Source organism: Phaethon lepturus, unplaced genomic scaffold (genome assembly GCF_000687285.1).
Source record: "Phaethon lepturus isolate BGI_N335 unplaced genomic scaffold, ASM68728v1 scaffold20950, whole genome shotgun sequence".
NCBI lineage: Eukaryota > Metazoa > Chordata > Aves > Phaethontiformes > Phaethontidae > Phaethon > Phaethon lepturus.
Window position 1 is genome coordinate 161776 of NW_010511471.1, and position 22453 is coordinate 184228.

General features: G+C 39.5%; 1 protein-coding gene across 1 annotated transcript in view; it reads right to left on the reverse strand.

The window, feature by feature from the left end:
* The window catches only part of DNM3 (dynamin 3), a 172359-nt gene extending 149927 nt beyond the window's left edge, over window positions 1-22432 (reverse strand). The window contains exons 1-2 of the mRNA XM_010284144.1: window positions 22273-22432; window positions 5150-5230 (exon numbers count right to left, since the gene is read on the reverse strand). Of these exons, the coding sequence (XP_010282446.1) occupies window positions 5150-5230; window positions 22273-22432 (241 nt within the window). The remainder of the gene's footprint in view (window positions 1-5149; window positions 5231-22272) is intronic.
* Between the last annotated feature and the right edge of the window lie 21 nt (window positions 22433-22453).

A 22453-nucleotide genomic window follows, 5' to 3' on the forward strand; every position in this document is an offset into this window, starting at 1 on the left:
GCCTCCCTGCTGATCAAGTCTCTAAGATCATTTGAGTTAGCCAAAATAACCAGTCTAAACTCTTCTTATAATTTTTTAATTTTCTGTTAAAGGATTGTTTTTGCCACCAGATGGCAATAAAAGATGGGTATGCTTGAGGAGTAGTCTTACAGCAAAAGATATTTGCATTAAAGCTCAACAGCTTCAATAGAAAAGAACGTGTGAAAGACTTCAGAAAAAGATCAGGATGTCTTTTGAACCTTATGGTGATTTACTTTCCACTTAGTGTTCTAATGAACAGAAATGAAACAAATGTGGGTATTGTACATGAGACTCATTCATCTAAAAATGTCCACCTCAATAATGATTTTCAAAAACTGTTAATCTGCCACTTCTTTCTCTTAAGAAAATCTCTTCAATTCCTCCAAAAAAAGTTATCAAAATGAGGAAAATAACCCTCCTAGAGCCAAGATATTTTAACATGTAAATAATAAGTAACAGGATTTATATAGCAGGCAATGTATTTTTAACAAACAGAAGACCTACAACAAAGGTTTCAGCCAAAACCTGAGGAAGTTTTTTGTTGTCACTGCTGCATAAAAAACATACTACCCAGTATCAAGAAACATATATAATTATTTAATTATTTTGCTTCCACAGGCAGAAGAAAGCACAACAAGAGGAGAAACAGATTGCCTAAGGTTATACAGAATGTGTGGCAACAGACAACAAGAAAAAAAGAAAACACCCCACCTCTCAAGACCTTCTCAAGCCTTTCAACCTTCCCAAAGCTTACTCACCAGCACCATTTAAAAGTATCTATTAACTCCTACAAAAAGTATCTAATCTTACTGATTTATTAGGTCAACGAATCACCAAGCTAGGAAATATGCTGAAATTTGTGAAACAAAAACATAAAATGTTTAAGAAATAGATTTTGATATACAAATTAAGGCACACCAACTCAAAGGAAGAAAAACCCACCAGCTCTCTAGCCCTCCTTTAAGAAATTATGGTAACACATGACAAATCACTACATGTTAGCATGCTTACTGGCAAAACTTGCAGAGAGAAGATTAACAGTTGAAATGGAACTAATATACCTTACACAGAATTCAGTTATGTTGCTCCAGGACCACTGAATACTAATGCAGCCTTAAAATTATTGTCCCAGGTCAGCTGTGTGCCAACACTTACATCTTAAAAACACACAGGGAAAAATCCTTCTAAAAGCACAACTACAGGAATGCATGATGCATTCCTCCTCCTGAAAGAGAATTGTGAGTAAGAAAGTGAGACACCAGCACTCTACACTCATTGGTAACTGCTGAAATATCACAACAGTTCAGCATTTAAAATAAATGCTGCCTGGTGAGAAAGAATAAGCTCCCTGTATCTTATGCAGAGCAGTCGAATACTGAAAGAAGCAGTATGTCTTTTGCCTGAATTTAGACATCAGACTCTCAAAATAAACTGCCCTCACATCCAGCTTCTCACCCAGGAAAAGGGCAGGTGTAATTCCTCCCATGTACATCCTCTGAATGGCTAAGCTAATTTGCTACAGCTGTCTTACCTTGCCTCGTAAAAAGCTGAAGTTCACCATCAGACAGCCTTCCAACCAACAGCACCCTGTCCACACCTGTGCCTTGTAAAAACTCACTGAATCACATCTTCCCAGATGAGACTGTTTCCTCCAAAACCATTCTCTACTCTGAGCTCCCTCAGAGACTAGCAACAATGAAGGCACAAGAGTCTTGTTAGACCTGACACTAGATATTCACAACGCTGTGGAATTGCCCAGGGACAAATACAGTGCCTTGGCCAAGCTGCATTTGGATTGTTTAGCATGCTTGATGTCAGATGGCAACTTTTTTTTTTACTAATGACTTCTGGGTGGGAAACAAAACTTCTTTACCAGAGTTTAAGTCTGTTTATTACAGGAAAAAAAGACTGCATGCCTATTTGGTTCAACTGCCTCTTTCAGCCAGACATCGTATATGCCATTTTATTTCAGCAGAAGAGGAGCAACTCAACTGAAAACATGAGATGAAGAACAAGAATGAGTGTGACCCTACCTACAGGGCTGCCAATGAACTACTTTGGGACAAGTAATGAGTATCAGCCTCTCACTGCAATAAGAAAGCCACCTTGGAGCCTCAAAATATTTACAAGATGGAGACTGGTTTATTTTTCCTCTCTCCTCTAGTCAGTATAGCAATTTATTGGATACAGGCCACATTTACAATTTCATTTGAAATGCAGCTGGGCAGTCTCAAAAGAGACTCAAAGTAGGATAGTCAAGAACAAGTCAGAGTCCTTCAGAGGACCGTAAGTTATTTTTAACATCCATATTTTGACTTATTCTATGCTACTACGTATTTCTCACATTATCAAACTCAGAGGAAAATAGTCACAACTACTAAAGACTGACTTGTCAGTTGCAATATTTCATTAAAACCTTTGTCTTTGCCTCCAAGATTTCAGCCGGGTACAGTATTTGCATGGATGTGGAAGTGCAAATGGCATAAAGCCACGTAGGAATTGTACTGTTCCCACCAAAATATCTTAGTGATTAAAGGAGGTCAACAGGTCACTACAAAATAGCTTTGTACAAATTACATAGAACTTTTAAAAAAAGAGGAAGTAAACAGAATTCTGAAAAGAATACTCCACATTGCAGGAGATCAGGTTTCTTAGTATTGAATTGCTTCATGCTACCCCTTGCATATTTGCAGGGGTAACAACAGCTCTTTACCCAGATCTGTCAGATCTTTCAAATGTTGAAGGGCCCCTCATAAACTCCTCACAACCAAATCCTGCTGCACCCTTCCATGATATGTCCAACCCTAATAACAAGTGGCCAGAGTTCCCTCTTACTTGGGTGTGCACACATGCCTCAGCTGTCAATCTTTATCCCTTTAGTGCAATGACTCAAAGTTAAGTGAAGCTTTAACCTCCTCTGTCAATGAAATTCACATTCCAAAAAGATTCTCAGCCAGTTCCAAATGTTACTAAAATATCTTGCAGTCATCTCTGCATGCCTATATAGAAAGTGCCCCCTCCCTCCCAAGGAATACTGTAAGATTAAGAATAGTTCCTTTTAAAGAGTCAAAAAAGATGCTAGGATTAGAGTTCAGTTAAGCTTGCTACAGCAGCAAGAACCCGATACAGTCTTCTAATTACTTTCTATAACATTTTAAATCATTATGGACTTGATAAAAATCAGTCCAGCATCTGCTTCCTGTAAAAGAACACTGTGCTTCTCTAAGCAGTTTTCTTTATTTTCTTTTTTTTAAATTAGTTCAAAAAGATAAAGGTGGCTTAAAAGACAAAGTTACTTGGAATTTCACCACCAAAAACAACTGCAGAACAAAGTGTAAAGAAAGTAACAAAATAATTAAAGCTTGCATTTTAAAGGTCTTGGCATGTAATCCCAAACAAGAAATACACAGCATTTCCCAAGGGGAGAAACACATCTTGACATCCAGGAAACATGAAATTAGGCTGAAGATCAGTCCTCCAGAATTTTTAAAGTTTTTGTTGAGTTATTTAAGTCATAATGAAGAACTACTTTTCAGCAGAGAAGGTACCTATACGAAAACCTAGAGGCCTACCTAAAGCTAGTAATACTATGTAAACATATTAATGGGGAAAATACCAGAGAGACAGAAGCCCTTTCATTGCCTCCTTAACCAAGGGACAATGATGATTTTACAAAATAGGGCAATACAGACCAGTTGGGGTAAGTTCAGTATGGAGGTCTAAGAATAAGTATTTAACCACTTGAGGTTAAAGTTTAAGACTTTAGTTACTAATTCATATGTCTCTGCTGTTCAGTCATTTTGTTAGGAATACCAGCACAGAGCTCAATTCTTTTCCTTCTGCTCTTACATGATGCTGGGAAAATTAGACGAAGATTCTCCATCGCTAAGGTCTTACTCATGCATTTCTGCATGCTCTGTCAGAAATCAAAAGCCAGATATGGAGCAATGGCAAGTGTTCATATATCCAACTAAAATGAACTTCATCTTTTAATATACAAAGCAGTATAAGCATATTACACACTTGAAAATCCTAAAGATTCTAAGCTAAGCATACAGAAATACTGGATTCCACAGTTTTTCCTTTCTCTTCCACAGTATAAACACTATGGAAAATTTCATAGAGGCATTGAAAGTATGAATGTGCTTTAAAAGCAGTAATTCAGAAAAAAAATGGAGCCTAGGCAGACTGAAGTATACCTTCCTAAAAAAAAAAGTCTTTTTAAGAAAAGAATGCACACAAAAACTTAACTACAACTCACATGTAAGGACAGACTTAAGTTCTACAGGCAGTTTCAATTTTGTTTCTTCCCCAGTTTCATCAGGTTCCATAATTTAAAGAGCACTTTTTATTTTTAAATGTTATTTGGGATATTATTTCATTTCTTTTTACTATTTTAAGTAGAAGTCAATAGTAAACCAGTGATTTTGTTGCTTACATTGGTTTAGAAGCAACAACAAAACAATTTGAATGATGGAAAACTGTAGCTGCTTTTATATACGCTAGGGAACAGAGTTACACAACAGCAGATTAAGTGCCCCTTGGAAGAGTACAAAGTGGTGAATTCTGATGAAAGATCTCAATATATCACATAGCTCAGTGGTGTACACATACTGTATTTTTATTTTTGACCAGACAGCTACACAGAAGCCTTGTTCTCCCCCGTCTACCTTCTGCTCTACTTAGTGCAGTGAGTTCAACCAAAAAAGACAAGTCACAAAAACAAGCTGTGTGGAATCAAATCCGTGTGCGCTGGAGCAAGAGTTAAGGATAGAAGTACTGCAATTTTTATGTGTTAACTAATACAACTATAAAGCTCATGAAGAAATTAATAAATCAAAGCTAATTTCTAACACTTTGTATGTAACAATGTTTCTCCACTGCTTCAAATTTGATCTTGGATTAAATTTACTATGTGCTCTAGAATGTAGATTTTACTGTTTTCCCAGATAGGACAATGGGATTAGTTGTTCCTGAGCATACAGTTTTGAAGCAGCAGGCCTTTGTTCCAGACAGTCCAGTTGCATCTTTCTTCACACTGCTTGCGTTTTCCTAGAAATTTTCTTCCTCCTACTGAAGTACATCAGCACTTTGTCCAGGCATTGAATCAAAAAGAGAAAGAGGTTACCTGTTTTGGCAGTGATGAGTTGCAGGACCAATGGTCGTCTTGTTACAATTCCAGAACCTCGTGGAAGAAAATCCCTAAAAACATTAAAAAAAAATAGTTACTACCCAGAAAGCACTGTCCAATTACATAAGGTATTGGGCTAATTTGGAACCTCCTCTATACCTTCAGATGCAGTGAAAATGGAAAGTTGGTAGGGACAGATTTACATCAAACACTACCATAAAGTAGGGTTGTTAATTTTGGTTTGCGATAGCAGTAGGTCATTAGACAAATATGTATTAAACTAAATTACTGTCTCAGGGCATTACCAATTCTCTTTCTTCATGGCTATCATATATAACAACTCAAAATTCACCTTGCACAGTAAGAGTACCTGAAGCCATGACCACATTTATCAGGCTCTCTAAAATAAATATGTCTTCACCATAGACTTGATTTAAAGAGGATATGGACATATAAATGGACACCCACACTCAAACCAAAGCTCTGGCCAAACCAAATTGCCGGCACTCTGCACTTACTCTTTCACACACTTAACTTCTGCCAGCTCAAATCCCCAAGTAACTTTTCCATCAACACATCTACCTGGAAGTTTTGGGGTGAAAGCTGAACACTAGAAGTACTCTGGGACAGCAGGAAGGAGTGTCCTTGGACTAGAAAGCAAGCAAGGAAGCACAACTCTGTCATTTCATTATGCATCCCCATTCCATGCCTCCAAAGACAGGGAGGCTCCCTATGCAACTGAAATCCCAGAAAAACTTGGAACCAATTGTTAGTTGCAAAACCTATGATGAGAAACCCAAAGGAAAACAACAGACTTTTTTTTCCAGGGTCTTCCCCAGTTGCCATACCTAGTAAACTCTTACAAACCTTGAGATGAGGTTCAGTGAGGGGCTTTGAAGAGTGCTCCCTTCAAATAATAATCTTCAGAGGAATAAAATTCAGAGGTAAACACAGAGCTTCACAATCACCTTAAGCTCATCAAAATCCCCTCCTTTTTCCTGCCTTAGCAGGGATGCTGAATCACTTTCTTGCCTATTTTAGCAGCATTGCTAACTCACTTCTTTGGCTCAGGTGAAAAGCAATGCAGCAAATGGTTAGGGCATGAATTTTCAGTCAAATCGCAGAGCTGATCTGGGTGACCGTGTTGTCCCATGCACTAGCGCCAGTACAAAGGGTGAGGCAGGAATGTGCAGTGTGTTTGGGAGGGGTGGGGAGAAGGACAAGAGTCAAAGGAAGATAGATACAGCCCTGAAAGCCCTTGAGAAGTGCTTAGATGGGTCTACTCAAGCCACTTTAGAAACCACATACATATAATCGTTGCATATCTGCATACTGTCCTTGTGCTACTTAATGGATGCCCGATTTTAGCAGTTGCTTTAAGTCAGCACACAAATCTACAAGGTTTAAAAGAAGCCCAGAGGGTACATCTATGACAAATAAAACACAACAATATTTCATCAAATTTCAGGATATTATTTGTGCAAATCAGAGAATATTAGGTCTGAGGAGGCCCAGGTCAAGACAGGCTCAGGAATGCAATGACAGTGAACTTCTTTCCACAAGCGCCAACAAGGTAACATAGCTTTGTCAGCCTGCAGAAGAGAAATAGGCAACTCTACTCATGATACAAACTCTGAAGATTTCCTTCCCAACCTAACATCTAGACATAAACAAAGAAAAAAAATCACATAATCACATTATGGCTCTGAGGAACAAGATTGGCTGTCAGCTGTGCCCCATACCACTTTAGAACTCTCCAGCATTTGAATGAAACAACGTTAGTTTCTAGCTAAAAGAAAAATCTCACTTTCTCTGTACCTGTTAACATGTGCTTGCAGTGTGATTACTCTGCCAACTAAAGCTAAAGCACATTGTAAAAGGGGAGACTGTTCAAACACAAGCTAGCTTATTAATTTCTATACTCAAACACAGATCTGCAGGCAAAAGTACAATTAATTAGGAATTGAAGTAATCTCTGAAACAAAGATAATGCAAAAACATCAGGCTACTGATTTAAATCTGCTGTGAAGTTTTACAAGACTTGAGACAGCAACAGGATACAAGAACTAGCTTACGGAGGTGCCAAAGGCCTTCAAAAGTTCTATCACAATTTCAGTACCTACCAATGGAAAGCCTGTCTCTCAGTGAAGTGCCATCTGCTGGTATTTTCTCATGGGGAAGAGGACAAAATTTTCATAGGAACGTACTCATTCCTCTGTATGCACTGAGATGACAGCAGCCCAGTACATAGAAAATGCCTCCTGAGGTTACAGTTTCATACACTAATTTTCAAGCATTTCATATCTGATTTTTAAAAAATAAATCAATCGTTGTCCCATCAAGAAGCTAAAAGGAATTGCCATTAAGGACAAGCTGATCACACAAAACAAACTAGGGTCCCCTAGAGCACCACATGAGGCCGTAAAATCCTTCAAGGAGTCTAAGGCTGAAAAGACTTATTGATTTTCTGCTTCAGGCTAAGCACATTCAGAGATAAAGAACACTACATTAATGAAACTCCTAGTTACACAACACTGACCTTTCCTCAACAGCAAACTTAGATTTCTTTGTAAGACAACAATTTTCCTTCAGAACATCCCCTTAACAAGTCCAGAATAGATGGCAATTCGATAACCCTCTCTAATAAGTTCAGCTATCGTCAAAAAGCCCATAATCTGTTCAAGCAAGCATCAGCAGAGGGGGGTTCCTGCTTGGTGAGAGGGTGAGCTGTGTTGATCGCATAACCAACTAAACAGTGTGCAGTAGAAGGACATGAGGTTTCTGCTTCAAATGCACAGTTTGAAGAGGAAAAAATTATAAAGAATGAGGGTAACAAGGGGTTCATGGAGACAATTCAGGAGACAACTCCCCCCCTCCCTTAACTGCTGAATGTGTTTTTTACCTCTATGAAAGATATTGACCTCAATTAATAAATCTGCCCTCACAGGGACAGGGATTTTTTTTTTTTTTTTAAACATTTGAATTTCTGCTTCAGCCACAAGGCAATGGCATCTGTGCACTTTCTCTGTGCAGCCCAAATCAGACATTACAACTAATAATGACCTCTACTTCTAGAAAAAGGCCATTCTTTAAACACACAGAAATGTAAGTCAAACCTGAGACATAACTTGTACTTTTTTTAGGGAAAGCAACATAGTACCACATTACAATTCTAGCAGCAAGGGAATCAGATTAAATACTGTACAACTGCTTCTGCAGAAATGCCTACTTTGACATCCACAAGACAGGATGCAGGCCTTCTCCCCTCCCCTTGGTATGGGAAAGCATTCTACACAGGGTTTGTTAGTGGGGTAGGGAAAAAAACCCACACAACACTGTATTAGGAATGGCTGCACACCTTCCTTTTTCCCTAAAACATCTACTTAAAACAAGAAAAAAAAACCAGCTTCAGCAGCAAGAAATATAATAGGACTGAACACAGCCGAGTCACAGAAGTTCCTTCTGACCAAAAGGATGATGCCCCTCCATGTCCTGGTGGCACACTTAACATTCTTTTAAGGACAGGTTTGAGATAGCTGCTTTTCCACACCTTTGGGCAGTGTGTCCAGGCTTTTTTAGTGAGAACTGGGAGAAAAATCACATCAGAATTGAAGCAGCTGCAAAGAAACCCATCTAGAAAAAAGGACATGCCTGGGAATTTGTAGATGAAGACACTAACAAGGAAGAGAAAAGGCTGTTTTCTGTAGTGGGGGAAATGAGCCTGTGAGTACCTGTGTACACAACTGCAAGACCACTTAGCAATAATAAGGTGCAGGAAACAAGAATGAAACACATTGTGCAAGAATAAAGCTGGGAGTGAAAGATAAGCTCCTTTAAAAGACATGCATCCTACATTAAGAACCAAACTATTTTTACATCTTTATTCTCGGAGCATTTTCAGCAAAAGGTACTCTGCTGACAACAGCTATACTAGCTCAGCAGCAATGCTGCTCTGACATGACAGTGTGGAGACCCAGCAGCAAAGTCTGTCCAGTACTGCCTAGCCAGGACTGAATATATCAAATGCAAGCAGCCAGGTCTTCCAGAACATCACTTCAATAACTCTTCATTCTTAGAATGCACTCATCTGTTTGAATACCGTTAAATATTTTCAAGAGCAAAATATTTTCAGGGACAAATTTTTTTTTACCCTAAAAGCTCTAAAATGACTCATATCCTACTGCACAACATAAACTGTACTCTCTTCACTCTCTCATACTGCTCATTTCCAATATCAGAGATATGGACAAATATATCCACTAAAGCATTTGTTTAATGTGTAAAAGTAACAGATATTAGTTTAAATTTAACTTGATAAAACCCAGGTCTCAAAAACTGATGTCACAGGATGGTGAAACAAGTTATCAATGTCCATACCAACACCTTAGCAGATTATAAAAGCAAGACAGTTAGCAGTCTGATCTTTGTTACAGTAGACAAATTTACCGTAAGGGAAAAAAAAAGAAAAGAAAGCTCATGTCTCTGTATGTTGTCTTTCCTTTATCATATCACCCTCTCTGACTGATGGTCAGAAAGCAAAGAAGCTGAAAAAGCAATTAGGCAATTCATTAATTGGAAGAGTCCCAGGGAAGACATGGGAACACCCTTTCAAATTTCAGAAAGGGCAGAAACCAGTGAAATGCTGAAAAGCAAATGAGACAGGGGCTCCTTCACGGAAATTGTTTCATCTTAATGCAGGACTATAGCTTCACAAAGAAAAGAACACATATCAAACAAAATATAAACATAATATGTTCCAAGGGTATTTCCAGGTAGGGGAAGAGTTTTCATTTAGGAGCTCTCTAGCACACCAGTAGTATTTATTATGTTAAAAAAAGAAGGAAACAAAACAAAACCAAAAAAACACACAAAAAAAGACAAAACAGATGAATCTCCAGTTTGTGTAAAGAGCAATGATGCATCACCACTTAAAACTTAATCATAGTTTCAAAAGAGTAACAAACTTGCTTTACTTTACCAGTATAGTACTAAGCAATGCTCTGCACTTCGATTAATTACATGGTCAGTAATACAAGATAAATGGTGATTAATTTGCATTAATGCCAAAATAACTAATTCATATAAAATATAGGGGGAATCCAGGATATCAAATTATGGAGGAAAATGTCAACGATTACACAGTAACTGCATTCATTAAAGAGCTAGGAACAAGTAAAACTGATAGCCATGAATTGTCAAAAAAACCCAGAAGTTCCTCCAAGGAAAAAGCCTCCACATTTTTCACGAAGTATAAAAACAAGAGAGACTTGGGACAAGAGTCATAATTCTCTTACAGAAGAGCACAAATGACCCTTCTAAATTTATTTCATTTTGACAAACAACATTGGTAATGTTACTCATAAAAGTTTTTCCACTAACTCAAAGTTTGTTCCAGGACTCTAATCTTCCCTCAAATACAGAAAGACCACGTTCCATGGGCAGCTAACATGAACAACACTGCTGTGGTAGCATTCCATGCAGACCTTTACTCGCCAAGGACTCCAACGCAGCTTCAATTGCAATAGGAAGCAATTATGCCCAAAGTCAACAGTTTTCCTGGGCCTTTTTCCAACACAGTGTTTATTGTTTTACACAACCTCAGCCTGGCACACCAGCAGCACTTGTAGCACTTGTAGCTCATACTGACTGCTGAATGGCCGTATCTTGTGCAAAAGAACACACTGTTCCACAGTGAACACTTACACGTCTATACAGCCAAGCATCTCCCAGTTATGTGGCAAACGTACACTGTACAGAAGTACTACAAAAGGCTTTCATTTTTCTTGCATTTATCATATTTAGCTACAAAAAAACAAAACAGGGAAAAGCGTGGTCCAGTGTAAGCCTACAGAAGAGACACATTAGTAACTTCAAACTTCTTTCCTCAGGTTCACTTTTTAAAACCCATAACCCAAAACTAGTTGATTTATAACTAAAGAACTCTTAATGCTAAAAATATACATCTGAAGACCTATTTTGGCAGACATATTCATTCTATCTCACCGGCTCTTGCTCCTGTGCTCATCAACACCACAGAGGACCCAATCCTTCACACACTTCTGTTCATTACAAAGCAAAGTATGTCCAAGTGATGGGAAATGTACTTTGCATTTAAGCAGAGGCTTTCTTAAGAATTAAATTTGTGACATTGAGTGAAGTACTTTCTCAGAGGAGGTTTGTAATCACTGACACTAGACGCCACTGTATTTATTCTTCCTTAGTGGCTTTGGAAGCACAATTCCTCTATCTTCCTGTTGTGGTTTAGCTCCAGCCAGCAACTAAGCACCACGCAGCCGCTCGCTTCCCCCCGCCTGCCTCAGTGGGATGGGGAAAAGAATGGGAAAAAAACCTCATGGGTTGAGATAAACACAGTTTAATAGGACAGCAAAGGGAGAGGAAACAACAACAACCACCAACCAACCACCAACCAGTGATCGATAGCCCATTCCCAAGCAGCAACTCCCCCCCCGGCCAACTCCAGTTTATATACTGGGTATGACATTATCTGGTAGGGAATACCCCTTTGGGCTGCCTGGGTCAGCTGTCTGCCTGTGCCCCCTCCCAGCTTCTTGTGCACCTCCCCACTGGCAGAACATGGGAAGCTGAAAAGTTCTTGACTTACAACTACTTCGCAACAACTAAAACATCAGTGTGTTACAAACATTATTCTCATACTACATCAAAAACACAACTACCAGCTATTGCGAAGAAAATTAACTCTACCCCAGTTGAAACCAGGACACCCCCAAATGACAGTACAAAGATAGCCCCAAAACACATTTTCAAGAAGTCTCAAAAGCTTTAAGACACTACCTCTGCTATTTTTTGATGTTCTCAACCACATACTTTTTTTTTTCCTCCCAGTAATACAGTAGTATACATCGCTTTCTACATCACACTGATATTTGGCTATATATTCAAAGTACAGAGACCAATTCTTATTATCAGTCAACACTTGATCCCTCCCCTCCTTTCATTAGTTACAGAAGAGTAAACGCTTTCTGTTTTGGCACAATGTCTGTCAATCAAGAGAGTCTCCCACAGCTTTGTTCAATGGCTGCAAAATCTCACCCTAACATAATGGGGCTCACATGAAGATGTACAAAATAATTAATCCTCTTTATTGAAGATGAATGATACCCATCTTAATTAGGCCTACTAGGCAAGCTAAATGCATTAAGATGCTGTGGATTTTTAGTGATCTCTGATATATTAGCTCCTAAAGCTCAACAGCAGTCTTTCCAGGGTTTTTTGTAAACCACACAGCACAGATGCTGGCATCCTTATCATGACACTTTACTGCTTAGTTCAGTTTGCAGTAACCATTCTTTAAGGTAAATCTTTCTTCAACTGAGAGATCATTTTAATTAACCTGCTGAATCAAGACGTAGTCCAGTACCCAGGATTAGTAACTAAACACTGCAGCCCATGCAGTTTGGGCATGTCTTTAGGGGCAAGAAACTGAGTATCCAGACATCCTAGGGCTGTTAACTATCTCTTCTCTTCCTTTCAAGCAAGGTGGATAAACTTGGTGTCTCTGAGACGCCATTTTCCAAGCCAGCAGAGTCCTTCATCACCATTGCTGAACTGCTGGAACTGGACAACCAAAGCAGGGACACGCCAATTACCCTACCCATCACTTTCAGGTACGCACACAAGTTGAATCAAGAATAATTAAAAAAAATAATTATCTTGAAACTCTTACACAGCACTACAACCTAGGAGCCTAAAATGTCTCTTTGGGTCTCCCTTCTCCCACTCCTTTATGGACTTGAGACCAACTACACAAAAATCCAGAGGGGAATGGCACAAAAAAAAAAAATCCACCCAAGCAGACCTAACCATGGGAATATGGTAAGCATTGACTCTAAAGGCAAGAAATCTTTTTTTTTTTTTTAAAAAAGCCCTTGAAGAACTTCAAATAAGATGGCAAGGGATTTCAGTCACGATAGCTGGGCACCTCCATAACAACTATGTTCACTGACAACGCTTAGGCACTGCTAAGGCAAGACAGCAAAGCTTGAGATTTCTTCTTCATGCAGAAGACTGGAGACAGAGCAGGCCTAGAATTCACTATTATTATACTTCTCTCACATCTGGAAGATGCTTTCTTTAAGTAGCAGCAGCATTTCTGATCAACAAGCAGCCAGAAATCATTACATCTTCCCCATTAAAGTAAACATTATAGGGCTATGAGAAAATCAGTGCCAAAAAAATCACTCTAGCGCCAGTGGTGAAGTTTTCCATTAAGCATGACTGGAGTCAACAGGTTGTCCAAACTAGAGGACATTTGAGCAGAAGTCTAAGGAGGCACAGACCATTATTAGTACCCCAAATCTAATGTCATATGTTGACAGCAGTGACAGTACCTCACATTGCATTTCTGTACAGAAAAAGGTAAGCCTGTTCACTGAAGGAAGAAAAATGCACCTCCTAGTATTAAATATACATATATATATATCTTTTACCTGATATCTTTTACCTGATTTTTTAAAGTTTCAATAATGTTCATAGGCCTGAAAACTTGCCATACACAGCTATGAAAACTTGCCAGTGAAAAACATCGAAGTGGTAAGATGACTGTTTGCTGTGATTATGCTCAGGCTGTAAGCTTGCTGTATTAACAGATCGAGAAGCTGCCAATGTGCAGTCTCGTCGGCAAGCCACTGTATGCATGATGCATCTGTCCTCCCTGGCAGGCATCCAAAACTTTGCTGCATCATCCTAACTCCATTTGTGAAAATGCCCTTTTTCTTCTTTCTCTTTTAAGATTTTACAAAAGCTTCTGCTATTTCCTGCCCAATCGTGCTCTCCAATTCCAAGCAGGGGTGGCGGGGGAAGAAACCACAAAACACAAAAAAATCCCCCCACCAATTCTCAGAATTTTTGCATCGAAAAGAATAAAGCAGATTTTGCAGGACAACTGTATTCTCCCTAATCAGATATGTTTGCTCTTAGGAAAGGACTAATTTGCATAGGATGTTGGTGCATAAAAGCCCATCCATTCTCAGGATGAATACTAATGCAGCAAGATTTTGTATCTCGATACAAGAAATGAACAACAAAAATTCCTTACTCACTTTAAATTGTTGTCAGTGCTCTAAATAGAAGTTGGTTTGTTTTTTTTTAATCACTTACAGCTGCCAAATACTATTAACAATGTTTCTTTAGAAAAGATTTGAGTAACAAGTTTTCCTCTATAAACAGGAAAAAAAACAATTCTGATTGCAAGGATCAGAAAGAAAACAACATGTCCCCAACACTGCAGGCATATCAGCTACATGAAGCTAGCTACTATATAATTACTTGCATTTACCAAATAATTCACATCTGGATACTCTGTCATGAAAAAACTTTTAGATATTGCAAATTTTAGTGCTGTCATCAAAAACCCCCACAAAATAAGCTCCTGGTCTTCCTCCCAAATCACACTGTCCTGAACTTAGATCCATCAATACAGACTTTTTAAACAGTGGTAAAGGATACAAGCACCTATGTCACATCCTAGTCAAGTCCAAAAAGCTTTGCCTCTTCAGAATAGTCATGAAAATACATTTACCTCTTTTGTATTGGACAAGGTGTCAAACTGTACGATTACCTTTCTTGGTACAACGCAAACCATTTCAGAATATTTTGCAGAGTTGCAATGTAACTGGATTCAATTCTTCTATGCCCTCCAGAATGTATACACAATGGAAGTTGCAGTATTAAACAGCCTGAATTTATGGACAGAAAGACAACTATAGAAGGAAGAGGGAAAAGGGGTTGTTTCCAAAACAAGTGATACAAGTCTCAAACAACTTCTCTTCTCTAGCCATTTCATCCTTTTTTACCTGCCCATTTATCCTGCTTTGAGCCTGTAGTATGTGCAAATGAATATATTGTTCATGACAACATAAAGTCTGCAAAGCTAGATATTGAAATTTAATATGTTCTCCCATCTCTCCAATCACCAGAAACTGAATTATTACCAGGAGAAATTTTTATCCTAAAAGTCTGACCAAAACAGTGTTGTATGCTGCAACTTCCCAGAATACTAACAAAGTCATAATGCCAGAGGTCTCAGCCCGGACTCCTAAGGTTTTGCAGCATATTTCCTAGATCTGACAGACATTGGGGATCTTCCATCAACATTTGTTTAGCACCTGAACAAACTAACAGGTGAGCACGCAAGGGGACAACACTGTCTCTGATGCTAAGATTTCTTCAGCAGCTTCCAGCTTGGCTGCTGAACAGATCTGGAACACAGCCCATTTCATCTACTATCTTGCAGCAGAGGCTAAAGATGTCTTACAGTGGTTATCATGTTTGCCACACAGAGTCCTGCCTATTCTTTGCAGGTGAGTTACAGACCATTTTAGAGCATCCTCTACCACTAAGCACTACTGAATACACGTGTACATTTTTAGGCATCTGCACTGTACATAGTAAACAAAGTACTGAGTGCTTTAAGATTAAACTAGCTTTGATTAGATCATCTATGATGGTGGAAACCTAGCTGTATTACAGCAAATAGTAAATCTCCTGCATATCTGAAGAATGAAGTCTTGGTGATTTTGCACAAGAACTAGGATGCAGAAATACTATACTATGTATTAAAATAACAGCATAACTTCCACATACAAATTATAAAAGCTGACATTATTGCTAGACACTTTGGTTGAAAACCTCTCTTATCTAGAGCTACAGTCTCCTTTGCATCCCAGAGGCTATCACAGACAACAGTACTTGGCAGTACATCAAAGCCCAGCATGCAGTTAAATGGGATTTTGCTGCTCTCTAGTTCAATAACGCTGCCTTGTTCATCTCAATGCAACTTGCTGAAGAAAAAGATGCAAGGTCACAGTTAAATAATGCTCATTTCCTGTTCTCAGCATATTTACACTACAGGCTTTACACTGCAGTGTTAAAGAGATGCCTAGTAACCCGTTACACACAAGCACAGCAAACAAGGGGAGTTCACAGGCTTCTATTTACTAGGCGGCCTTATTTTGAAATGCACTGTTTTAAAAATAAAATAAGATTAAAAAAAAACCCACCACAGAAAAAGCAAAAATGGCTTCTGCCACTCTGTGCTTGCAGTCCAGGCAGACATTGTTTAAGAAACCCATGAATATTTAAAAGAATATTATCAGTTTGCTCACTGATCAACTGATGGATAGCAAACCACAAACACAGACTCTCTCAACGACTAAGCTGTTAGAGGCACAAACTAAACATGAGCAAGGGTCCCTTTCTGGGAAGAAGAAATGCTGCTACATCTCAGCTGTTCAAAGGAGAAGCCAATAGTCAGTTTTGGTCCTGTATAGATATCTAAAGCAGCCATCACACAAAGCAGAGAAATGCAAAACAGTAAGTTTTAGACTAAAAACACAGTTATCCCACGCTGATTTTAAGATTATATGGTAACCTCCTCCTTTAGAAAGAGGCAACTTAAAATAAAGGAATAAAAAAATATAAATCCTACATACAGTTAAGACACAGTAAAGAATTGAGACATATACATGTGGATACAGATGCAGGTAATGTTTAAAAACAGTTTTGAGATCATACAGTAAATCAGTGGCAGAGAAGAGAACGGTGTCCACGCTTCTATGCTGCAATGCATAGCAGCATCACTCCCTATGTTTACAGGTGAATGTCCAAACAATCATATGGTTAACATCTATTTATCTAAACTGGAAAACCTTGATTTCTATTTCATCTACATAAGGTTGAAACAGCAGGAGCAATGCCCATCAAGAAACAGCAAGACAACAAAGGTGCTTGTCATTTGTTGATTTAAACACTACAAAATCCCAAGTGTGGGTTCCTTCCTGAAGGCAGCGAGTATCAGGATTTGTAATGTTATACAAAAGCCTAGAGAGTCAATCAGTTGAATTTTCAGAAGTGTCTCTGTATTAAGAATCAGGAAAAGTTTAAATAAAGTTAAGTGGATACTTATGGTCTGAAAAAAAGAAACGAAAAAAACCCACACAATCCTCTCACTAGATGACTATTCACCTTTAAAAATTATCAGAGGTGTGCAGTCACCTTCAGTACCTTGATGGATTGAACTTCCAGTAACAACTGCCACTGAATTTGTAGCACTGATTTCTCAGAAGGCACTCAAGACCAGACTGGATTTTTTGGGGTTTTTTGAGGATTGCTTTTTGCAGGGTTTTGAGGTTTTTCTGAAGTCTAGGCCTCAGACTTCAAATACTAAGCTTGTGTTCTCTAAACCACTACAATACCTTAATCATACATAGTATGCCAAAGTTATATTAAGACTATACCTGTATTTTTTCTCGCAAGTACACTTGTGTTAAGTGTTACTTACTGATTTAGAATCTCTGTAAACTACTTGATACACTGAAGTTAAATGCCAGAATATAGGTCAGGGCTCCCTATAATATGCCTCATTAGAGAGTACAGCTTTTCTTAAAATAGAAGAAATCTTTTGACTGGTAAAATTTAAATGCCAGAAATACAAGACACAGATCCTCAAAGTAGTTTTAGAGGAAAATTTTTACTTTATGGGGGGGACGGGGAGGTGGAAATCAGCATATTTGTTTGCACGTCTGAAAAACACACACATTTGCTTTATTTTGCATATATCAATTCTCAAGACTTGACAGAAAAATGAACTTAAAATTCACAATGGAGTTACATTTAAGGACAAAACTAGGCCATCTATATCTCATCTAAATGGCCAAGTTTGTTCTGCAACCTCTAAATGTGAAATCATATTTGGGGAAGAAACCTAAGTGAGCCGCTGTCTCCTTTGCTGCTGTTTCTATTTAATGGAATACCCAGAAACAATTCTTGCTTTCAGTGCACCAGAGTATTTTGATAACTAGGCTAATACACTCAATACATCTATACAATGGCTTAATTAGTCAGGAAAAGGAGTGGCTGATTCTCATTTCCAGAAGATCCTTAAGATTTAAAAAAAAGAATACACAGCACCACATTTCAGTTTGTATCTCCAACTGCTACCTTTTTCATGTCTGTTTCATAAAAGAGGAGAATTTTCTGTAAAAAAGTTTTTCTATCAATGACTAGTAACTAAAAGAATAAAATACGTGCACCAATCTCCCCCAGGAAGCACACAGTCTAAGTATGTGTTTACTTACTTTGGAGAAATTCTCTGCTTCAACAGCCAGATTTAAAGTCCTTTCTCTTCCTCTAATGACTCAATGCAGTCTTTTCACAACCGCCATCTCAAGCAAGAAAGAATGAGCTGAGCTCACAAGGAATCGTAATTTGAAAAAAAAAAAATTAGTACATATGTCATAACAAATAGCGATACAACATGCAGTGGCCGTAAGATTATCAAAAGAGTCTCAGATCAAAAAGCTGTGAAGCTGTATTACAAAACCAGACCTCAGGCTCTTAAAACAGAAGTGCTTGTTTGATTATGACTGACAGGCTTACAATCAAGAGTTCACATCTCTTATGAAACAATTTTTTGGCCACATGCAGTTTATATTATATTAAGCAGGGAAGGAAGTAAAGAGCTTTCAGCTTTGAAACCTAATTATTAATTTCTCGCTATTTGTAAGAATAAAATAAGGTTCTGATTCAAATCTAGGGAAAAAGGCCCTGACAAGGTAGCTTGCCATTTATGCCTTTGGTTATCTTAAAAGCCCATTTGGATATATGAAATAATAGAAAATGCTTTCTCTCCAAATACAGTTTCCAGGATTTCTTCCTGCCATTAGTTTTCTTTTAAGTAACCCTGTTGTTATCAAAAGCAAGATGTTTAAAAAGCACAAACATAATATAAGGTCACAATCCTGTACTCCTCTGTAGCAAAGGAGTAAGACCAGGCGACATGCCTATCTCCCACTGGCAATCTGTTGGTGTTAGATTTTTGAATCCCCTTTGCGCTTTTGAATCTCCCTACCACCAACTTCTGCCAGATTGCACTAGATCCTTTGCTTCAAACATCAGCCTCAGTATTTTAAGGGCACATGTAATTACTTCTTTAAGAAAGAGAAGCAGGTAAGAAGAACATTTGCTCTTCAGACAATACCATTTCCTCAAGCAAGTGCCATGAGCTCCAGTTAGGAACACATGAAGGTCTAATCCATAAATGGAAATGGCTGTTGTCCTCAGGTGCTCTCTGGAATTTCTGTTTCCATCTAAATATAACCAGAATCCTGAGAGGAAACCCTTCAAACACAGTCTTTGACTACCAAAAGAAGCAGTTTCCTTACACACAGAGGAGCAGTAAGTGAAGAGCAAAGTCTCCAAACACCTTAGCAGATGCTAACCCAAATAGTAAGAATAATGGCTACATTGGGAGATTTGACACTGCCCCCCCCCCCCCCCCCCCCACACAAACCCACACGTGTACACACACACACACACCCCCCCGCTGTGGGCAACCGACAATGGCATAAGTAGTTCTCAGTGTTGTACAATTCCTGGAGGAGGCAAACATGCAGCACTCATCCTCACGCAACACCAGCGCCGATGCAGGTCAAATATGCAATCTAATCCCAACGTATTCACTGGCTGTTATTAGTGAATCCTTAATTGGATGCTATGTGCACCTAAACAAGGCTTGGTGCTATCCTGGGAACAGTGATGGACAAGTGTCACTGAGCAGCTTCAGAAATACCAGGACTTGGATCCCACTTCCAGAACCATCTCCCAGCCTACAGAACTATGCCAGAGCCAGAACCCTCACAACCCTTCTGAAAAATTATGGCAATGTATAAACTAGATGGTGGGTAATGCCATATAGTTCAACATGTTTCCTGGGCGGTTAGGCTCCATAAAGAAGCTCCAACTCTCATACCACCTGCAAGCTAGAAAACAGGTTTCCTCTGTCCAAGGGAGCGGGGGAAACCTGCTCCTTGCACAACCAAAGACCTCATGAAGGACTGAAACAGGCACGATGGCCTAGTGACTACCAGCAGCAGAGAATAACAACCTGATCCAGAAGTTAAGAAGAACCTTCTAACCTCCTTAAAGCTCCACTAACAAATACTCAGGTTATCAACCAACAGCAAGTTTGTAGCAAGACCCTGCCCTCCACATGAAGGGTAGCATGCCTTCCTCTTACCAATTACAGCTATTCCTGAAGAGAGGAGATCTTGAACGTCTCTCTGAAGGCTAAGAGTTCAAAATCTACTAATGATAATGATTCATGTGGAAAAAAAAAACAACGCACACAAACAAGCAAACATCCACCAAGATAATTAATGCTCAAACTTCAGAGCAATGCTAGGACTTATTTTATTTTTATGTGAATTTCAAAGCTGTGTTACTATCAGTTAATGCTCACCCTGTGGATAGTCATACGTCACACAACATACCACTAACAAAAAGAAGTGAGTGCAACATGTCTCTACAACAAGATGTGCTACTTCTATAAGCCATATTAAGACAGATGCGGATGTAATAAACTTCTTGTTTGCAGAGAGCAGCTTAATCATCCCATAAAAACAGGAATATCTTATGGCTTAATAAAAAGAGCCATAGACTGTTTTGCCTGCTGATCTGGCAAGCTAAATGCTCTTCTAATCTCATGGATATTTGTTGATCTGGTTCCAAGGGTTCTCCGTCAAGTTCTCACAGCTTAGCAAGTACACATCTGCTGACCACATATGCTCAGTCTGGAGGAAAGGTACAAGTAAAACATAGTTGCTTAAGTCTCATGGAATACCTTTGAAGTAATGCATTTTAATGCCACATTCGCAACGGGCTCCAAGCTTGCAAAAGTAAGGAGGTACTACTGATCAGCTGATACTGTATCTCAAGTAGTTACTGCATAAAACAACAACGTGGAACTCTGAGACCGTGTTGAAAGAATGCAAATTCCAAGATCCTCTATGAGAGAGACACCCTGGTGCTTCACAGTAGTCTGTAAGCTCTTCACTGAAGAGACTCTCTTGCAGTGTCCATGGGCTACATGGTGAATAACTATGTGGGTGAAAAAAGTCACTGCCCTTAGCTTTTCTTCATAATTCTTCCTAGAAATGTCCACGTCTCACTCGTGCAGCTAGCTCCTGCCTCTTGTCCAAATGGGCCAGATTAGTGCAAACTGCTCATTTTCACTTTTTGCTCTAGCCAGGCTCATCCACGCAGCAGAAGCAGGAGTGCGCAGCATTCAAAGGACCGGTTCCGACTGCGGATCAGATGGAGCAGATTCCTCTAGCAGGGGAGCAATAACAAGCATCTGGGAGCAGTAACCTCTTCCATTCAGCACAGCTGGATCCAGAGAAAGACATCAGCCCACCACACTCAGCCCTGATCCCAGGGGGTGCCACCCCAGACAAGGCTTTGCCATAGGGACAAAAATACCCTTATTGATAAGAAAGATGAAGATGCTGTTCTTCCTCAGCACGTGTGCTTTGCACAGCTTCATGACACAGAGATCAAAAAGTCAAAAGTTTACAGAAGTACTTTTTAAAGACTTCTTTAAAGAAAACTGTAATAATTTGATGGCCAATAGTGATTCCTGAGGATCTCACTTGTGCTTTCTAAACTTGAAAGGCTGGCAGTACTGTCAACATCAGTTGTTAGTTACAGTCTTCAAGTAGAAAGAAGAGGAAGAACTGACATTGAACACAGTAAAAGTAAATTCTGGAGTAGAGATAAAGAACAACTGTATGTGTTTTTATATGGTATATCAAGAGCTACTGCAGTCTGACACACGGCCAGGTTGTGGAAAGACACAGGATTTTATATGACCTTCAGTGAAGATCTCCACACATGAAAGTTCCCCAGTCGTTGACATACAACAGTACTTTTGAGCCTTACATGCAGACTAACGACTGCCGCTACGCTCTGAAAACACCACCTCCCTCCAGGGGTCTGCACGCTATTTGCAGCATACGCAGCAGGAACTTTATGAAACAGCACATGAAGTTCACGTTTACCTCAGGAGATCTTCAGAGATGTAGTCTGGCCGTGGAGAGGACTGCCTGAATCATTTGGTTTAGCCCTTTCTTCTTTCAGTCATTTTTAGAAAAGGTGCTAATACCCACACGCACATTAGGACAGCACGAAGCATAACCCATGGTATGAGAACCATTAACGGCCCAGACCCAGAACCCCCACCTTAATTAGGATTTAGGGCTTTAAACCCCTTTCCTCCCCCACCAGGCGGCGGTTAACCCCCTCACCGGGCACATGAACACGCTCACGCGGCGGCATCCCCGCACCACGAAAATCAAGGTCGCTGCCGTGCCAGGGCCTGCCTCGTCGCCCCCGCGGCGCCTGGGGTCGCACCGAGCACCCCCGGTCAGCGCGGAACCGGGACACCCCCAGCTCCGCCTCGTACATCCCCGCTCGCAACTGGCCTCC